Raw genomic sequence first — 21654 nt, forward strand, 5'->3', positions numbered from 1 at the left:
GTGCTGCAGTAAGGTGAATTGAGATTCTTCTCTCAGTGGAAGTTCACCTGCTGACCTGAATGAGTTCAGCACTAGTCTGCCGGAGCAGTGATAACACACTGTGCTTTGGTACACTGACCTGCTTGCAAGATCAGACCCTGAAGAAGAAGCTATGAGGGATCCGATATCTATTATATCCTTTCCTTGTGTTGGTGACTGTTTGTGATTTCTGTAACTATAGGCAAAACAATTGCATCAATTAAAGTACCGTCACTTCTTGGAGCACTTAATGCCATTAAATGCTAAGGATGGCATAACTCAATTTCCTAGTGGTGGTATTGACTATGCCTCCTCACCACCCCCTCTCCCCCAATAAATCTCACCACTATCAGAATCAATGTTCTCCTCTATCTGCACTAGGAAGTGATTAATGTGCCTTGTTTTCCTGTGGATACTCCTGAGTGTGTCCTGTTGAGTGAGGTTATCTGCCGTGTTGGCAGAGCAGCCCGGATGAATAGCCCCCAGCCTGTTACTGCTGATCTGAGCTGGCCTAGCAGAAAAATTACTTTGAATAAAAAGGCTGCTCCCTAGTCATGTGAGCAGATCAACAACTATCTGAGGGGGTGGAAAGGTGAGGTTGGTGGTTAGCTGCAGTAGCAAGGTAGTGATGATGAGCTTGGGCAGACTGGGAATGGTAACTAGTTTCATGGAACAATGTAAGTTCCACATTACCTTTCTAATGCAAACAATTTTTCTCGGGGCGGGGGGGGAATGGACACGGGACACACATGATGACTCGGATGTTGGACATAAAGTGTGAAGTATTTGTCAGTAAAGCTTTCAATACAAGTTATTTTAAAACATTTTTTCCCTATGAAAACTAAAAAAAAAAAAAAAACCAAACCAAAAGATATTGGATGTTCCTGGGGAAACTGCTGTGATGCATGAAAATATCTGTGTGAGGATCTGAACCTGTAAATGTGAAACTGCTTGAAACAAGTGTTTCTTCTTAGGTGTTCGTACCTTTTGTACAGTGCCAGTTGTGGTAGAATTCTTGGTTGTGAATGTCCTGGTTTCAGCTGGGATAGAGTTAATTATCTTCCTAGTAGCTGGTACAGTGCTATGTTTTTGAGTTAGGTATGAGAAGAATGTTGATAACACACTGATGTTTTCAGTTGTTGCTACGTAGTGTTTAGTCTCAAGTCAAGTATTTTTCAGCTTCTCATGCCCAGCCAGCGAGAAGGCTGGAGGGGCACAAGAAGTTGGGACAGGACACAGCCAGGGCAAGTGACCCAAAGTGGCCAAAGGGGTATTCCATACCATGTGACATCATGCCCAGTAGCCCAGTATATAAACTGGGGGGAGTGGGGGTGGAGGATCGCCACTTGGGGACCAACAGTGTCGATTGGCAGGTGGTGAGCAATTGCACTGTGCATCACTTGTATATTCCAATCCTTTTATTACTACTGTTGTCATTTTATTAGTGTTACCATTATTAGTTTCTTCTTTTCTGTTCTATTAAACAGTTCTATCTCAACCCAGGAGTTTTACTTCTTTTCCCGATTTTCTCCCCCATCCCACTAGGGGTGGGGGGGCAGAGTGAGTGAGCGGCTGCGTGGTGCTTAGTTGCTGGCTGGGGTTAAACCACGACAGTGAAATACAAACTCTAGAAATTACAGGGGAGTTCAAGTTTGGCATTGTGGTAGAGTTTGAGACTTGCTCCAATATGGCCAATTTAAATGTCATAATTTCAAGTGGTCAAATGACATGTAAACAAGGATACTCTATACAGAATTAATGTGAAGATTTACAAAACCAGTGGAAGGTCGAGTATTTGATTCTCACAAGAGATTTCTGCTAGAGGTGAAAGAAAGCCTTCTCTTAAATGTAGAAAATGAACAACTGAACTAAACCACCTGGAATATTTTTTGTGTGTTAAGTCAGATCTAATTGTTACTGAAATAAACAAGTGCAAATTGTTTGCAGCAATGAAAAGAACTACCCTGTTGGGCAGGAAGCTGCATTTATTCTTGCTTGTTATTATGAAGGAAAGATTTGATATTCCTGGTGACTATGAAGATTAAACCAGAGATTTATGTTAATGCAAAGGATTAAAAGAATCTTAATAACATTTATAAAGATGCAAATGTTCGCCTGCATTTTATCTTTTTGCAGATGAATGTGCCATAAGGGAAATATTGAAGGGAGAGAACACATCCTCACTCTGAATTGCAACATCTGGTTTAATACTGCACTCACATGGTCATTAAGTATTAGTTGTTTCATCAGTGTGTTTTTGAACAGCCTGTGTGATAGACTTTTTCTCCCTAACTAACTTATGAATATCAGGAAGTAGGAATCTATGACCAACTTCAAATACATGGTGCCTGTTTAGTGTATGGCTTCGTGTGTTGCAGGTTTCCATGAACTGTAGATATTACTCTGTATTTTTTTTTGCCTGCTACTCTGTCACTTTCAGAGTTATTTTCTAAGTAGTAAAGAGCTTGAAATACTGGCTCCACTGTAGAACTGTCAGCTGTGTTTCCCCAGTTTGAAACCATCCTCCCAGTGCAAACACAGGCCACACCAGCATGGAAAATTATGTGCTTTATTTGGGAGCCCTGACATATTATACATATATGTACATACATTCCATATGGAGAAATTATAGAAAAAACATGATTTGAAAAAGGAGGCAATTAAGGTGAAGTTGTAAACATCACTAGCCATTTATGTTCTGTTTTGGGTTTTTTCCTGTTTTTCAACCAATTGTTTACTAACAGACAAGTCTATATAAACAGAAGCCACCTGGATTTGTTACGCATTTCAACTGATATGACTGTGGAAATGTCCCAGCTCTCAAATCAATATAAATCTTCAAAAGGTTTTGAGTAGTTAAACATCAAGTAATCCATATAGTAAAAGTCATAGCTTCGTTGTCTTTGAGAAGGAGAAAGCTGTGCAAAATACTGTTGTGTAATTTTAGTAGTAGTTCTTTCTTCATTGGAGTGCCTATCTTTAAACTTGGGGAAGGTTAAATTTTGTGGAGCACCAATTAAGTGCAAGAAAAAGTTTGCATCTTCTTCCATACTTTCAAATTTCCCAACAAAGTCGTAGTCTATTAAACATGGGCTGCAAAGCCTATTGACATGATCCCAGTGGATATCCATACCCACTGGCCTATGTACGTCCAGGAGATACTGAATGAACTCTTTAAATTTGACTCCAGAGCCTGTCCTTAATGCTTCTTTGGTGGCATTGACACGGTATCTGGAAATGATGGCTTTTCCAAAAACCGGGTGGTAGTAATTGTTTGGATGTTCAAACTTGTCCCGAAATGCAGATACCAGCTTTTCAAAAGGTTCACGAATAAAAAGCATCTTTGTGTAAGTGTTGAGCCTATGATAAATTCCTTTGTGGTCAAACCCATCCAGTCTTTTTAAATAGTTTCCATAGTGCACTGTGTTGTGCTGTATGTCTTTTGTGGAAGAAGCCAGCCCATTAAGAACCATGAGTACCCGTTTCCAGTTAGAGCAGCCAGCTTTTGGTACTTCACAGTATAAAACTCTATATTTATCTTCTACAAATATTCTAGAAACATGATAAGGAGTGATTATTCTTCTATTATTACTCTTGTATTTAGAACAAGTTTCCCTCATAATCTGCTTTCTTTCTCTTTGGATCTGATAGAGACTTTTCCACTTGTTGTCGTTTCTATCCTCAGATTTAAGCGTGGGCAGGTTGAGAATGGAGCTGTTCATGGAAATCAAAATTGGGCTCTTTTTAATTATAAATCTCCTCCTCCGTTTATGCAGCCTGATGGAATTAATTTCTTCACCTTTCTGTTGATCTTTCATAGCAAACATTATGCTGCTTTGCCCTCTGTCTGTGCTTTGAAGCTTAGTGGGCACATTATCAGATAGGTGTAATGAGTCGTTCTGCTTTACCATTGTTACTCCATCTGCAGTGTTTTTTCTTATTCTATCCTGGTTATCGCTGGAAACACAGTCCTAATGGGGAAAAATAGATTAAAGATGTTAGTAAGTGAGAGAGTGTTTGTCACTGTTAACAACTCGTACAACTTTAATGTGGATCTTTCATACACTCTGAGTTCAGCAGAATTGTACAACAAAATGCTTTGCCACAAGTCCTCAGTGCTGTGCCTACATTGCGGTACAGGCTTTTCTTTTGCCATCTTGTTCTGTGCTTACATGAAACCCGAAGGCTGAGTTGAGTCTGAACTGGTAAATTCTGGTTCAGGTTTGGATTTAACTGTATTTTAGGTGGTGCCTGCACCCAGACTGATAGATACTTTTGTCTTAGGTAAGTTACCTTTTGTGGAAATTTCAAAGACATCCAAGTATTTTGAGGACGGACTTAATTATTCCAGACTGCCTGTTGTCACATAACTCTGTTTCCCGCCCTGCCCTTTCAGTAGCTTATCTTTGTGGCGAGGGCAGTTGTGCACAGAGTGAAGCCTAACAGGAGGTTTATAGTGTCTGCAAAGTGGAGTGAAGACGTAGAGGGAGCAAGAGTGGGAAGAAGGAAGCCAAAAGGGCTGCGGTGAGAACATGGAGGCTTTCCAGAGAAGTGGGTTTGGTGAGGGCAGCATGGATAGGGGCCCCAAAGGGAGGCTTGAGTGAGGTGAGCCGAAGCAATTGAGGCTTGGTGAGAAGCAGTAAGGGGCGTGAACAGAGCTGTGGCTGGGAGTAGGCAAGTGAAAACAGAGTAAGTAAAGCGGGTCTATGGATAAGGGGTTTCTGTGACCTGCTTTCTTTCATTAGGTGGATCTCGCTGGTTAATACTTATTCTGGCATACAGCCCAGATGTGCTCCATTACTTCCTGCTTCTCAAAGCAGCTGAGTTAAATCCCTGTCTGCATGTCTATGCCTCTAAGACTAAGATTAGGTTCTGGACACTGTTTAACTACATGTCATCTCTGTTTTGAGAACTCACCTGGGAGCTGAGTGGCATATGAACCACTAGGGAGTATTTCAACAGAGGAAGCAGATGTAATTGCAGAATGTTTATTGCTTACCCAAAATACTTAATGTTGATTTAGAGATTTTATAAATTGTAAATTTCTGATTTTCAGTCTTTATTTGCTCCCTAATAATATTTAAAACTGGCTTCAAAAATAAGATACTGGATGAATTTCAAGATGTACAGTATGAGGATTAGTAGGGTTATGTTCTTTCAAGGTGGCATCTTAACCTTAATTGTAATAGTGATTTTACAAGTCTCTGTTGGCTGAAAAAAGCAATACTATAGGTAACTTAAACTTGGGCTGCCATGGAGGTTATATCTTGCTGCATCCTTCTTTAAGGGTGAGAGATTAAAAAAGAGACTCAGTATTCATTACAAAAAGCACTGATGACAAAAGGAAAAAAAAAATCAGATCATATTATTTTGTAGGGGACTTGTTTAAACTGATAACTATTATACAAAACTCAGATCAGTATTAAACGCAATTTTTAGAGTACTATGCGAGTTGTTGCAGAACTTAGGCTTCTGAAATGTTTTGCTGGCTATTCTGGTAGCGGAGGTGGTATGTGATGTGCAGACTGGGAAACCAGTTGATAATCTGTCATACAAGACACTATGTATTCAGTTGTTGGGAGTGATTGTTGTACTCTGCAGAGGTTGTTTCCGGTAGTCAAAGGTGTATTAAAGTTTTTGTCTATGTAAAATAGCAGATGTGTTTGTAAATATTATGCTTTACAGAGTGGCTGAAATTCCATCTTATTTAGTCATGATATGGCTGATATTTCAAGGTTATCAAATTCGGACTTCCTAGATACTCACACCTTTAATGATGACGATGATGATGAACCTACAGTTTTCGGGAAAATTAAATGCCATGATTTTAATGTCTTCTGTCAGTGTAACTTCATTCAGAAGGTCAAGCTGGAGCTGTAGAGATGCAGTGATGTCAATCACATCACACTGATTTCACCAGGCAACGGCATTTGTGTAACAGCTGGCAGCTGCACGGTTGTTCCTTTGCATATTTTGCACTTGTCCTTAAACTATGAAGTCAGTGACAGCCCACTGCAGCCATTCGCTGCTGCTGTGACTGTGCTAACAGCCACTAGATGGAGGAATTTCACCAGTATTTTTCTTTAGCCTATTTTTAAGTACCTCTCGACATTCATTCGATCAGTGCGATTTCATACAGAATATTAATATGTGCAAAGTTTACCATATCTTTTAGCAATATCCAGTCTAGGAAAAAACTTACAAAACTAAAGTTGCATAGCTTATCAAATTCATATTTCAAAAGGAAAATTTGCACTTCATGGCAAAGCTTTGATGCATCTTTCCTTTTCAATGCTTCATCTCCAGTCTAGTGGCCTTATCTGAGCCATCTCTATCTGTACTCCATACTCGGAATATGGGTACAATTTTCCTTATGTACTTCTGAAAACTTACTTTTTTTGATTGCTGGAATCCCATGTTATATTTTATCCCTAAACAAAGAAAGAAATTAAAGTCATTATTTAGTAAAGATAAAAACATTAGTATCGTTTTTGCTGGACTGATATCTGTGTCCTCTCGGTAACTAAAAGGAAAACAGGAACAAGTTCTGTTAATGCAATGATAAATAGACCAATGAAGAATCATAATTAATGTATATTTCGTAGTAACAACACTCCTTGGAAGGCCTCTTTATTTATAGACATCATAATAATTGTGAAATGGAGTGAATGTTTCTACTTCCCTTTTACAGATGAGGAAACTGAGATGGAGAAAAGCAATTGCTTAACCTCAGCTAAAAGACCAGTAGCAGAATGAGAAACAGCTGGAATTTGTGATCCCAGGTTAGAGCTTTAAAAAGCTGTTCTTTGTGTATTTACCTAAAGCCGTGTTGTTTCTCCTCCCGTCCCCTCCCCTCCCAACTTTGGATAGTATGGTGCTTAATCAAAGCAATAGCTTGCATTGAGGTACTATCCTTTGTAAAACCACAGCAACACACAGTGGAGTTATGTATAAGTGAGGTAATGTTTTGTCTCTCCAAACCTCTACAAACAATACAGAATTGTGTTTTGCTAAATCTTCTGGCTTCTACAGTGATGCCTATCTGAAAATATAACAATCAGTGTGAAAATCCTAGAAGGCAGCTTTAGCAGATGTGTAGGATCTCTTTACTGTTCCTAACCTTTGCTAAGTAAAAGTTAATAATAGAGGAATGTATAAAGGAAAACACTTAATTATGAAATTAGTTTGGGGTTTTTCAACTTATAAAACTGCTATCATCACTGTCACTGTTGCTTGAGAACTTCAGCTGCTTGAAGACTTCATTAAGACTTAATCTGCATTATGAATCCACAGCGTCTTTGACAAGCACAATTACAGGTAAAGGTATTGCAAAGCATTATAAGTGAAAACATCACTGGGATAGCTCAGTCCCATCAGATTAGTTTTCATGGTACTATGAAAGCTCTCAGAAACACCGTGCATGCATAGTTCACATTGTACCTTATTGCAGTTAAAGCAGCAAGTCCAACTTAAATGATCAATCATGGTTTTTTTTTTTTTAAATTGGATCTACAAACTGGTGTTTATAGTAGAGTGAGTAAAATTGCTGTGGTTATTTCTATGCTGTTAGAGCTCATCTAGCAGTGCTCATTACTCTTTTCATTCATGTTTGAGCTTTAATTCCACTGCAGCAATTTGTTAGCAATAAAGTTAAGGTGGATGGGGATATTGTGGTTCTGTGCCTATTAAAAGCAAAGGGCATATATTTTTACTTTGTCAGAAATAAGTTCCAGATATCATATAGAAGGAATCTTAAGCCTTTTCCTAGCTGCTTCTTGAAAATATTTAACAGCAAAATAAAGTCAGAAGGTGCATTCTAAAGAGAAACAGAGCTGAACTATAGCATCCTTGTGTGGGTTCTGGAGGCTTGAAACTGATTGTGTGGCACCAGACTTTAGGTGACGTTATTGAGTTGTCCAGTTCTTGAAGTGATCGGTTAAAGAATGACACTTATTCTACTGCTGTGTAATATGTTACAGGGCAATGAAGGTATGGAAACTGCTGTCCAAAAAGAATAGTAAAAACTGAGCACCAGCACTTTGAAAGAATTGATACTAGAGAATGGGTGATCTGTTTAAACCATGAAAATGTTTTATTTGCCAGCAGATGTAACTTCTTCTTTTTTGCTAACAGTAAATGCATAACTTTTAAGCCACTTGAACAAGATCTGTGTTGGCTGCTTGGCTCCACTCTAAGGCATCATTAATACACCTAGTTGGAGTAGTTGCTTAACTTTTACTTTAGGCTTGCTTGTAGCAGAGCTTGAAATTAAATATTATTTTCCTTATAAATTCAGGATATTGTTAGGCTACCTTTTCTCTTACAGGCAGATATCATATGTGTCAGGTACAGTTTTGAAAAGTTAACACAGTGAAGAAATTTAGTCTGGTGTTGTGGGTTGGTCAATCCTCATTTTCTATGGATATCTTTGTTTCTTGTGTATATGTAATATAATCCACTTAATTCTCATAACATTATTATTACAGACAATAGTCACTATTCTGTTCAGTACTAATTTATTGCTCTCAAGTATTTAATTTTTGGTCTTTCTTTAAACTGGATTGAGTAGTGTGAAGTCACGCCTCGTCCTCTGTCACAGATCGTGGAGATTTACTTTGGCTGTCAATACTGTCAACATGCACATGCAAGAATTTGCATGTTTAAATATTTTTCCTACTGTAAACTAGTTATGCCTACCAGTGTAAGATAGGAGAATGGTTGTGTCAACCCTCCCCAAAAGATAAGATCATACAATGTCTGCAAATCCTCTCCCTTTCTGAAAGAATTTTGAGCTTTTCACGATTGAAAACTGTGCTGGGTTTGGCTGGAGTGGTTAATTTTCTTCATAGTAGCTAGTATGGGGCTATGATTTGGAGTTGTGGTGAACAGTGTTGATAACACAGGGATGTTTTTGTTACTGCTGAGCAGTGCTTACCCAGAGCCAAGGCCTTTTCTGCTTCTCAGCCCACCCCACCCGCGAGGAGGCCGGGGGGGCACAAGGGGTTGGGAGGGGACACAGCCGGGACAGCTGACCCCAACTGGCCCAAGGGATGTCCCAGACCGTATGGCGTCATGCTCAGCACAGAAAGCTGGGGGAAGAAGAAGGAAGGGGGGACGTTGGGAGTGATGGCGTTTGTCTTCCCAAGTCACCGTTAGGCGTGATGGAGCCCTGCTGTCCTGGAGATGGCTGAACACTGCCTGCCCGTGGGAAGTGGGGGATGAATTCCTTATTTTGCTTTGCTTGCGTGGGCGGCTTTTGCTTTACCTATTAAACTGTCTTTATCTCAACCCACGGGTTAACTCACTTTTACTATTCTGATTCTCTCCCAAATTCCACTGGCGGGGGAGTGAGCGAGCGGCTCTGATGCTTAATTGCTTGCTGGGGTTAAACCACAACAAAAACATGAATAGGTGAGAAAAGACTTGGTCACCTATCAGAAAACTGAGCAAGTATTTTGGACAGACTCAGATGCAAATATCAGACCATTTGCTGTGACCAGATTGTGATATAAAAGGGTTAGGTTTTTTTCCCGAGTTTGTTTAGTTGTGGTCATTTGTCCTGACTTCAGTGGCAGCAGTGATAGCTTGTAGCAAACCCGCACACGTTGTGTAATTACCTGTTAAAGTTGGTATGTATCTGCCATGAATAATAATTATTAAAAACCAAAACAAAACACAAAAGTGCAAAGAGCAGGTATGAGAACTACCTTTTTTGTGGTTAATTATGACTAACTATGTTTTTGTAGTAATGTTTTATAAAGATTAATACTTTGCACTGATATGCTGTGCTTTAAAAAATTAAAAAATAAATGCTAGTAGGAGATGAGCATTTAAAAAAATGATTCTTCATTTACTGGCTTTAAGATGTAATCAGAACAACAATTCATGTTTAATGTAAATGTTTGGTGAAGCACTTGCCAATCTCTTCACTGTTTTCTGAATTTGACTTCTAAAGTTGGCTTCTTCTAGCTGTCTTTCTCATGATACAGTCTGTCACTTCAGATTTAAAGCTACATGGAAAAAAAATTCTTAAGTGTGGTGAACTCAGAAGTTATATTGCACAGATCTACTATACTAATCAAAATCTAAATTTAATGTTATGCTACCTCTTTATTATTCATGTTACTTACCAGCTCTCAGATGTTATTGCCAAAATGATAATTTTTTTTGCCATAAATAAACTACTGGTGTCTGCTGCACCCAGGTGAAGTTAGTATTCGTTAAATGTTTGGTGCCAGATACAACAATGACCAACATCTCACTAGTGCTCAGAGAGAGAATAGCTGAGAGACAGAATCATTGTATGAATTGTATATCATTTATGTCAGTTTTCATGGTGGTGTTCTTTTCTCTTCCCCTTGTGCAACCATGATTTTCCAGACCTGAACTTGGCCTATGTTTTATGTCTGCTTTTGTTGTCTTTCATGAAATACGAGCCTTATGCTTCATCCAGTCCTACCATATAGTCAAACCCATTGTGAGCTTTTCTTTTTTTTTAAAAATGCTACTAGCAACACAATAAAATGGCCTTTATATTCCCTGTGTAATGTTATATAGCTTTGCCTCTCTGCCTTCTCCTCTGTCTCTGCTTGAAGACCTAATTTTGGTTTGCCTCTGGTGTTTTCCTCTGTTCTGAGACTACACTACAGCTGAAATATTTTTTAATAAAAATGATAACTTCAAGTCTGCATCTGTGACTCCATCCCTTAATGGGCTTCTGTGAGCAGTGTATACTTGTTTGCTTCATCCTAACTGATTTGTGAAATATACTCTGGAAGGGCTCTTACTAACATTGCATGAACATCTGTGTCAAGTGTCCTGTCTGCATGCGCTCCAGTCTTAGGTCTTTACTCAAAGACAACAACATGTACTTAAATCGCAGAATGAATAGTAGACTAGTGCTCGGAATTCTGATTAGCTGAAAAATTTTTAGCTTGAAAAGGATTTTCCCCAAAATACTGGTCAGATCATCTTTTTCCAGGTGTTTTTGTGATTTAAAATGAACTCAGCTAGTACAGTATAAAAGAACTGCTCATTTCTGATCCTAACTTACTTTGGTGTCAAATTGCTTACATATTTGAATTAGATTACTCAATAAAGAAATTTAATTATTTTTAAAGTTGCTACCATTGTAAATTATTTGGTTTTTTATATATGTAGTGCACATATTTGGAATACTTTTTAAATATATAAACCTCTTGTTAGAAAATGCTTTTATTTTGAAATTGAGACCTAGTTAATAGATACACACATATAAAGCTTGTTCTGCCTTAATTGTATGCTATGTATATATCCTTTTTATATTTAACATTTATAGTTTATGTGATTAGGGAAAACCCACTCAAAAGTCCCCATCTATGCTATGTACACAGTACCTCGTTTTAATACAGATGAAATTGAGGCAAGAAGGCTTAGCAAAGCTGTAGCACATCTTAAATTGTGTGTCAAGAAAGAAGCAAACCTATACAGTGAATCTATATCATCCAACTTCTCCGAGTCCCCAGTGAAGCTGCAAGTATGCAGTGTCACTTCCCACAGAGGAGTAAACATTTACAGTGAATGCTTTGGTTAAATGATACACTGCCGAGCTCTTGTCAAAGCTAAATGCTTAGTGACAGGACAGGCATCATGTGTCTTACAGAGACTTGTGAAGTCATGTATTTCTGAGACAGAGTGTCTATTTTCATGTCTGTTTCACACTAATTGTTGCAATGGTAAAGATAACACAAACAAATTTTACTGTATTCTCTATGAATGACAGGTTGCATGAAAGAAAACCTTGAGCCTCTTGCAATTTGACCAAAGAATATGTCTGTCACTCTTGAAATGAAAGCAGTCAAACACAGTCTCCATAGCACCTTTCACTTTTATAGCACCTTTTTGTATTTGGTTGCAGAATAATTTTATGTATGACAAGAATGATTTTATTTATGTATGAATTGCAAGAGTGAATTATTCGGGAATTCATTTGTAATGCAGCTTTTCTGGAAAAAAAAAAAGAGATATTACTGTAAATATTTTTTTCTGATATCTGTTGCTACTGTATGTACCATGTAGTGATTTTTTTTTTCCTTTACACCGCAAAGTGTAGTAAGTTATTTGTTACTATTCCAGCTTTTCACATGTGAGAAGCAGAGGCTAATAGCTGCATTTGCCAAACTGATCTGATTTTTAGGTTGTCACATTTTGAGTTACAAACTCAAATACTGATTGTCTGAAACCCCCATGTTGCTGGTGAAATCTTACTCTGAAAAATTTAAATCCGGACTCATACAGTGAGTCTTTAGTAATGTCTAGATTAGAATGCAGGTATCTGACTTTTAATCATGATGTTCAGTTCACCACATTGCAGATGATTGCTCAAGTAACGAGATGTAGTTTATCCACTGAAGACCAAGGTTTGGGGGCCCAGATTCTGCTGCATGTCTCTGGATGTATCGGATTCTCATTTACATGCTATTGAGGCAGTTGGGTATGTGAATCCTTAACATGCTATGTGTCAGTGGACTGTAGGCTGTAGAAACATTTCCAGCTTGTGTGAAGCTGGCCCAGTAGAGTTGAGGACTGAGCTGCTGAGAGAAGGATCCTTCAGTAAGCTTTGTTGTGGGGCATATGGGCTGCATGCAATCTAAAGCTGCAACTTCTTGAAGAACTTCACTGTGAGAATGACATATTTTTGCCTCTGGTAGGTTGTGTGTGTTCCAGGGGAGTCTGATTTTTATAGCCATGATGGAGAGCACGGACTGTTAACTTGAGAGTGGTTCTTTTTGCTTCCATGGTGCGAAGTTAGTATTTCTCCAGATGTAGTTATTGGCTCCTCTTCAGTGTTTTCTGCAATCTCTGTTTTTGGCTAATATTTACAGCCCTGCCCCCCCCCCCCCCCCTTTTCCTGCTCTCAATATTCATGCTTCTATTCTTTCCACTAATTTCCTTCCCTTTACCTTTCTTTCCCTGTATAAAGAATTCTCAGTCTTTGCTCTGACTCTGTGATCCAGCACTTTTGAGTGTGTAACAAAAGCTAAATTTGTAATATTTCCAGAAACAAGAATGTCTGCATTTGATTAATTTCATTTTAACTGATCCTTCTCAATTTGAAACTTACTTGTGTTCTATCTCTTTATCATTGTCCTTGCCAGCAATGTTGATGCTAAAAAAACCAACCAACCAAAAAAAACCCCCCAAAACCTCTTATAGGGAAAATCTAGCTGTAGTATTCCATAGTCTTCAGAGAGATGTTCATTAACAGTAACACCTGAAAAGACTGCATTTTTAATCTAATAAAAATATACTGCATTTGAAGTAAGATTTATAGAAAAAATTATATTTCTTTTGAGTGCAGTTAGATAAAACAATGTTTATTAGTTTGCTGTACAAATGCTAAACCTTCTTATGTTCTTGTGCCTCTGTGGTTTGGGTACGCAAAATCAATCTCCCATTACACTTTGTGGCAAAGAACCTGATCCTTAAGTCCATCTTGCTGACTTAAGGAATCTGAAAACTTAACAGACAAGTTTGATCGTTATTTCCATTGTGCAGAGGAGGATGAATACAATGTTTCTGTGGCTATTTCCCAATCTCCAAAGTAGCCCTTTGGAGCTGTAAGTAGTTAAGCATGACTCTTTGCATAAAGAGCTGCTTTTTTCCCTGTTTTGGGAAGGCATGAGAAGTTTGATAACCTACTGAGAGTTAGGGGTTGTGTATCTCTTTATGAGCCTTCTTTCATATATGAGTTCCTTTGTAAATCAGGTATCTCATTCTTCCTGAGTTCTTAGCTTTTTGTTTCAATCCTACCACTGCCAAGCATGTAATTTTTAATAGTTTAAATGCAATGTATTTGAGGAACTTTGAACTCTGGTTTGTGGCTTATTCTTAAGCAGTTGTTGTGGTGAAGTAGAATACTTCCCCCAAAAGATAGCCATTCACCCTCATTTTCCCTTCTGTGCAAGTATTGTGCACAAACTGAATTACTTTATATTGATCTTGTGCTTTTCAATCAGAGTCAGCTTCAGAGAGGTAGGCATTGAATCTAAGTGAAACCGTTAGCTTCATATTTCTAAACCAGGCAAATCTGCAGTTTCTCCATCCCATAGGCAGCAGGCAATGTAGTACTGTGCTGCATTTGTGTCATGGGGTACTTAAGATGGTAGCAGCTTCTGTGCACTTCAGTTGATTAAAACACGATTACTCTGGCTTTTTGTGACTGAAATGACTTTCCATCTTAATGAAGTAAGGGAGTCTCTGGACAGAAGTACTATATGGGGAAAGCAATGCAATTCTGAAGGGCATACCCTGGAAATAATTAAAAGCGTTAGGTTCATCCATCAGTTTGAACAAGAGAAAAATTACAAATGGGGGAACCAAAGTAGAGATCAGTATACACGTTAAGTGACTTTCAATGTTTGTCACTTGAGGACTTTCATATTGTTAAAGAACTTGATATTCCCAGTTCGTTTGTGGTACCAGTAGCCAATCCTGTATGTCTGAATCAAGCAAAACTGCACAAAGTCATCATTCTGAAGCACAGCACTTGCTGAGTTGTAGCTGCTGCCATGTTGTCATTGCTTCCCTCTTGATTCTCTGATTAACTCCCTTGTAGCCAATACTCTTGACATAATGTCCCTCTTGACATTTTAACTTGGGCCATCCTTCATGCACAGCTTTCTCTGCTTGTTCCAGTAAGGTATTCTTGGAGTAGAAGATCACAGTACGGAGGTGGTACCCAGTGTTTCTAAATGTGGGTGCCACCTGAGTATAGTGTTTATGTCTACACAATGTTTCTCAGACAAATTACCCATGCTAGCCTCCTGCTGTTGTTTCCCCCTCATAAGAGCGTTGTACCTCTTGGACAACTTGCCTCATGTCTGTTTTGCTGTACGTATTTTTTTTAAGTGTACTAGTAAGAAATACCATCTCCTGAAACTTCTGTTTATTTTTCCATTGTTTTAAACACAACTTCATGTGAGAAATAATTGTTTTGATACAGTTTGCCTTGCAAATTTTTTGATGCATCAGGGTCAAAGCAAGAGAGAAGCAGAAATGGTAGCATTTTAGAGGAATAAATGCCTTTTGAATCAAAACCCAATTAAAGTGTTGCTGTGACTACCTGGTAAGCCCTACCACCTACATATCTGCAGTGACTTTATTAGCTGAGTATTGTTTGAAACTGTGGCATTAGTCTTGTGCAGAAAGTTATTAATTTACATTCAGATTTTGTAACAAGGCTTTCTTTCATCTGTCCTCTACTCTATTGTTGAGATTGTAAGTTGTTTGAAGAGAAGATTATTGTAGTACTTAGAATTCAAAAACCCTGATACTTCTTTGACTTGCAACGTGCTAATTGAACAGGTATATGAACCCTTAAAAAAAGACACATAGTACTGTGTTTTTTTCATAGTGTTAAGTTCTAAAATGTACTGAATCCATCTCCTTGACTAAATAATCATGTAAATTTTACTTGGTCTGTTTCCCTGGTAGCCAGTAAAGGAAAGGGAAATGCATGGTACCTTTATATTGCAAGCTTAATTGAATGAATACGAGAAGCTTGTTCGTGAGTTTATTATAAGGAAGGTACCACTACTTGTTTACTTTGTCTTCTCTTCGCTATTTAGCCATCCTAATTAGTGCCACTTTCTGACTTAATTTATATTCAATAAGAATTCTATGAAGAAAGCAGAAAAGTCAAGCCTATACTATTGCATTCCCCATTCCTTCTGTGGACCTATCCCTGGGAATATCGTTAATTAGCATCATTAGCTTTCAGGCACTGTCAGCAGTTACTTGCAATTTCTACTTAATACCTTTCAGTTATTCTCCATTATCCTATTTAATATTTGCATATTGCCTTCATAGTATGACTTTGACAAGGACATTACACTTTTTTCGGGTTTATTAAAAAGTAAAAGCTAAGGTTTAAAATATAGTACTGCATTTATATTTAGTAGGCTGTAAGAACTATTCAGGTAACCAGAGGAGTTTCAGTGAATCTCAAGCAAGCACTTCATGTAACTTGTGACTGTAGTGGAGGAGTTAGCTAGCCAGAATAGCTCACCTAGAACCCCAGAAACATCTCAAGAAATTGTGCAAGGAGGACACTAAAGGACCTACACCACTTCAGTGGTCTTTCTATTGGAGGGAAGACAAAGTAATACGGGTAGAGTTCTGGACTGCTTTCATGTCACTCTGTAGAGACATTTCTCTGGGAGAGAAGGCATAAATGGAAAGAGAAGGCTGCAGACAAAACTTAAAAGGTAGATATACACAGGCATGCCTCTGATGAAGACCACTGATTTGATAGATTGACTGTGGATCAAATACCACAGATGCACATCCAAATGCTGTATGTTATGATGTTGCAATCAATTAGCTGGAACTGATATGGTTTCCCTTTCTCCCATTCTCATACTTAATTACTAGACAAAGTTTTCCTAGTATAAAAGATCAATACGTTAACTGCTTTTTTTTTTTTTAAATACTACATCTGCAACTTAGCTACAAAACGTGGTGCAAAAGGGGTTATAATTGGACAGACTTTGATTCATGACCTGTGAGAAACAAGCAGGAGATAACAGTTCAGGGAAAGCTGGGTGTGAGGGGTTGAACTCTTTGCCAGGCCTTTTATTCCTGACTAATGAGCAACTGAAGGACGGTGGTGACTTTCTGTTAGTCATTTCTCACTGGCCCTACTCTTCTCCTTTGTGGAAGACTTCCTGTTAAGGAGGTCACTTGCATTCCTTTTCCAGACAGATTTTAGTGACTGATTGGTAGAACAATTTGCTTGCATAAGAATAGTGTCTTGGATTGACTTTCATATCAGTAAGAATGAGGGGGAAATGACTCTGCTCAAAAACTGAGTGCTGACTACTGCCAGTATCCATGTGACATTATGTGGTACTCGGGACTTGTCCAGAGCTGGAAGCCCAGGTAGGAAGAGTCAAGGTGCTAGTCTTGAGTTTTAGCAAGCTTGAAACCTTTTAAGGGTAAGTGCAGGCCGTTTTAAGATGTTCTGGAACTTTTGGAACTCACAGTTTAACTTTTCTGTGTAAAGCCAGAAAAAGTGGCCATTATTTAATTTTAAAGTTTATAATGTTTTCTGGAGAACTGTCCTACTCGTTGACTAAATACAGTCAGCCTAAGATGCTATCCAGGAAGATAAATGATTGTGCAATCACCAGTAATTCAAGAAAAAGCCATGAAGTTGAAAGTGGCAAGACAGGTATATATATCCTGAAATGATTTGGGAATAGTACAGATCTCTACACCCTGAAGGGATTGTGCCTTGTTACCTCACTTAGTGATCCAGACCTTTGCCTGTCTTTCCAAGGTCTCACACAAGTGAATACTGAACTTAGTAACAATCTTTCTCTTTGTTCTTCCCAGTTCCTGCTTTCAGTGAAGATACAGATATTTTGGGGATGAACTTGCAATCAAAAGTGAGGGGAAGACATATTTCAGTGGTATTTGGTTTGGGAGTTCTGCTATACTCATGGCATACTTTGCATGGCTTGTGTGAAGCGAGTCTTCCAAAAAGGTACACTTCCTTTCTGCCTGGAGAAGGAGTTGTAATGACCCTCCACCAAGGCTATAATTGCATTTTTCTACTTTGGACACTATGTTGAGGGATTAGTCTTTAGCAGCATGTTTCACCAAGAGTGTGTTGTATGGCAGCCACTCACCTTGAAAATAATAACAGTGCTTTCTCCAAGAAATTGGAGACATGCTCTAAGATAGCTCTAAGAAATGTACTTAAAACAGAGAGGAATGAAACAGACTTATTCCACCCAGAGGTCTCTAGTTTTAATACTGTGGAGTCTCCAGATGCTGTAATGTTAAGAAATTCAGGATAACCAAGCAAAAGCAAAGCACAAATTAAGTGAACTGTTCCAAGTCCAATTAATAAAGAAACAAACAACATGATGATGTGTCAAAGGACTTAGTGGCAGATGACATGAAACTACATCAAAAATCAGATGCAGAGAGAGTGGTGCCTATGCCTGGCAAGACAGTGCCAGCAGATCAAAGAGGCAGTCAGATACTGTTATTGTCCATGGAGGCCACCAGGCATATCAGGAGGCACTTCTCCATCAGTAAAGTGGCAGTTTGGTGTTCATGTTTTCTCCTGGACTATGTAAATGTCAATGAAAATTGGTTGTAGGACACCTGGAAAGCAGGCCTTCATGTCTGCATAATTGTCAAATATCTCCTTACCTTAGTGTAAGGGACAGTCCTTGAGGACAGGAGGGTTTTTTAAAATGAGAGAGAAGTTTTTTTGTTCTGGTGAATGAGATGAAGAAGCTTCACTAAGGTAGAGTAATATTTTTTGCTGCCTGAGAAATCTCTCTGACTCACTAACCCTAGGCAACAGGAGAAGGAATTCATAGTAACTTAAGAAAAGAGTACTAAACAGGGAGAGAGACTGAAGGCTTTTCCCAGGAAGATTTGAAATGAACAGAGAAACCTATTCAGGATGGAAATGGGAAGACACACTTGCATATCAGATAATGATTGGTGGTTCTCGGTAGGTCTAAACTGTTTTGTAGTAGACTGTGCTAAAATGGACATGCGCTGCTGAGGGTACTTAATGCTTCACATAATGTGTGAGTGTCTTGCAGGTTCGGATGCTTATAGAACATATGGTTTGAGCTTAATGAAGCATTATATCATGTGGGCGTTAAAAGGCAATTCAGCAGGAGTGGGATTTGGAGGACATTTGCTCTGTTAATCACCTCTCACAACTCTTATCATTAGGAACTGGTTATCTCGGGCTCTGATCCATTTACAGCTTGGTATTGGCCTTGGAGGGAGACCTTTGGTGCCTCTCTCCCTACACGCTTCCCAGTGCATCTCCATTCTAGCATTATTTTTCTACCTACAGTTGACTGCAAATACTTTGGATGGGATGCACAGGGAGCTGCTGCTAAAGTAAATGGCTTTCCCATATACACATGGCTCTTCTGTTCACTTTACTAGTCACTGCCTCTGCCAGGTCACTGCATTTTCCTTCCTCTCTCCTGCACAAGTTAGAAACAGGGGAGTTGACAGAGAAGTAGAAGAGAAGCTGCAGCAGTGGTGTGGCAGTATACCTCAGATAAGTGGGTGAAACAAAAATAGCCTTCTGTGGGGACTGGTGATTGTTCTTGTCATCTCCACACCTGGATGAGCTATATTGGTCTCCTAAAGGGGCCACAGCTGCTATGGCAGGGAGAAAAGGCACGTATTCTCCATTTGGTCACTCTTCCCTGTTTCCTATAGGTGCCCCTTATTCCTGTGCAGCCCACTGCCTGGGCTGCAGGAACCAAAAGGGCTGTAGTATATTCGCTTCTCTCTGGCACTCTGAACCATCAGTGGTACCTGAAGTAAGAACCCCTTACCACCATCATTTTATGGCCACATCTGCATTTTTCATTCACGCATAATAGCACTTCCTATAATTTTTCTACTATCCCAATGTAGAATGGTACATCAGCCCAAGAAGGGGCCATATGAACTGAAATTGAATTGTTTGCATCTACCTTGACAACCCAAATGTGGGATACAGTTGCTATGACAATTGAATCGTCTGATTTTGTAAGTCAGCGCATACAGTGAGTAGCCAATTGGTTGCTGAATATGGTTAGCTAGGTATGTTAACTTTTATTTAGCTGATGAAAGTGTGTGATTGTGTCAAAAAGCTTTCTATGAAATCAGACAATGATCACTGTTCAAAGCGTTTCAATACATTCGTGGTTCCCTCAGTACATTGCATACAATTATATACAATTCATTCTCTCCATTATGCATTGGCTAAAGGATCTCTGAAGTAATATGCTGCTCTAATTCAATCTTCTGAGACAGTCATCTTACAGATGGGACTAATTTGTAACAATGAAGCACACCACTGACTGGACATGTGGCTTACACAGTGTAATGTGATATTGTAACACTATTTTGATGCTTCTGCTCTAGTGCCGATTAAACCCCAGGATTGTAGCAGAAAACTATGCACATACAGGACTTTACCTATCTGACTATTTGTTTAATCTGAAATGCAATTCTTTCACTTTAGATGTGGACGTTTTACTGATCTACTCTTAATATCTTGTTGAGTTTTTGTTGAGAATGCATACAGGTTGCACTCTTATGTGTAAACACTAGATAAGACCTATTTTTAAAGCTTTCAGAGTAATATATGTAGCTCTACTAGGTGCCTCTAAGTCTCAATCTTTTGTGGTTATCTCAACTGTTTATTAATAAATATTTTGCTTTTGACAAGTCAACTTGTTTCAGTCTTTATTTCCACTTTTGATGTTATGTTAAACACAAAGTTGTGACTTGATTGTAACTGCAGGTGACTATTACATTTAAAATGAATAGTGTTCATCAGAAACAAACCTTTTACTATTTGCAAATCTGATTTAGTGGCCTTCTCATAGTCTAATAGTTGATCTATTGGAGGAGAAATAAAAGAATTTGTATTTTTATTCCAGTAGCTGAGTTCCTTTCAGCTTTATTACTCATTATTCAGAAATGAATATTTAAAACCTCTGAACTCCACTGTCTGAAGATTTGCTACTTTGAGAATCAGAATTGGAAGTGTGGGTTTTAAAAAGAAAAAAACCTTTGTTACAGTATTATAACAGCCCCTGTTTAAGCAATAGTTATTTATGACTGTATAGCACTGCCTTTTCAACTATGAAGAATTTAACATTTATTTCAGTGGGTACAGGATCAGTTCCTCGATAAGTGAGTAGTAATGCATTATCGATTTTTGTAAGTGATGGTAAACTGCTCTCCTAATCTTTTTACTCATGCTGTGTCGTCTCACTGTATTTTTCCCAAAAAGGATTGGGAAGTTAGTGCTGCTCCACTGAAGCCATGTATTTTGGAAAACTACAATGGGCTTGCAAAAAGCTAGTTTCTTCCTGTTAAATTTTATTAAAGAAAAAATATTGGAAAAAATTGTCAGTGACTTTTTTCATTTCTGCAAGAACTTTAACATAAGAAAAATATGTGTTAAAAAATTCTCAGAATAAAGTTTTAGTAGCATCTTTTTCATTTCTTTGTTTGTCTGACTCAAGAATAATTAAAACCATCAGGAAGATGTATGGAAAAGAACATCACTATTTCACACATTCTCACAGGTTTCCAACCTTTTCAACTTGCATAAAAAGGGACAGCATTTTTAAAACTGTCATAATGCCCTGCAGGAGAATCTTTAATTATCCAAAAAGTAAAGATGTCAGAAACTGTACCATAAGGATTAAGTCAGAAATAAAAAAATTTTGCATCATGGTTTAGAATGAACTTAAATGTCTGTCTGTTTCCTGATGCAAATCTAGCTTTTTTTTTACCCCTTTTAGATTTTCTTTTTCATCGTAAAGCTACTAAGGCCTTCTGGCAGGAATTGCTTTTATGCTTTTCATGCAATCTCAGATTCTGTTTTCACAGGTGCTCTAAACTTTGGTGGAGCTGAAATGAACTGAAACTTGCAAAGGCACACCACACGCAATTTCAGATAACTTTTCTATATCTTCTGCTATACAGGACATAAAGATTCCATTTATTTTGAGAAAATATATAGCAGTATGGCTCTGAATCCCTTCTCATAACTGCTTGTGTATTTGGTTTGTTTGCGCAAAAGTGAAATTCTACAGAGTATAT

General features: G+C 38.3%; 1 protein-coding gene across 2 annotated transcripts in view; it reads right to left on the reverse strand.

The window, feature by feature from the left end:
- Positions 1-2595: 2595 nt before the first annotated feature.
- Positions 2596-21654, reverse strand: part of CHST8 (carbohydrate sulfotransferase 8) — a 146062-nt gene continuing 127003 nt past the window's right edge. Inside the window, exons 2-3 of one of the 2 annotated variants that reach the window (XM_075040064.1) lie at positions 6412-6449; positions 2596-3989 (exon numbers count right to left, since the gene is read on the reverse strand). In XM_075040064.1, coding sequence (XP_074896165.1) covers positions 2844-3989; positions 6412-6449 — 1184 coding nt within the window. In that variant the 3' untranslated portion in view covers positions 2596-2843. Of the gene's footprint in view, positions 3990-5786; positions 5986-6411; positions 6450-21654 lie in introns of those variants that run through there. The other variant, XM_075040065.1, reaches the window with a different exon arrangement.

This window comes from Buteo buteo, chromosome 11 (genome assembly GCF_964188355.1).
Source record: "Buteo buteo chromosome 11, bButBut1.hap1.1, whole genome shotgun sequence".
Classification (NCBI taxonomy): Eukaryota; Metazoa; Chordata; class Aves; order Accipitriformes; family Accipitridae; genus Buteo; species Buteo buteo.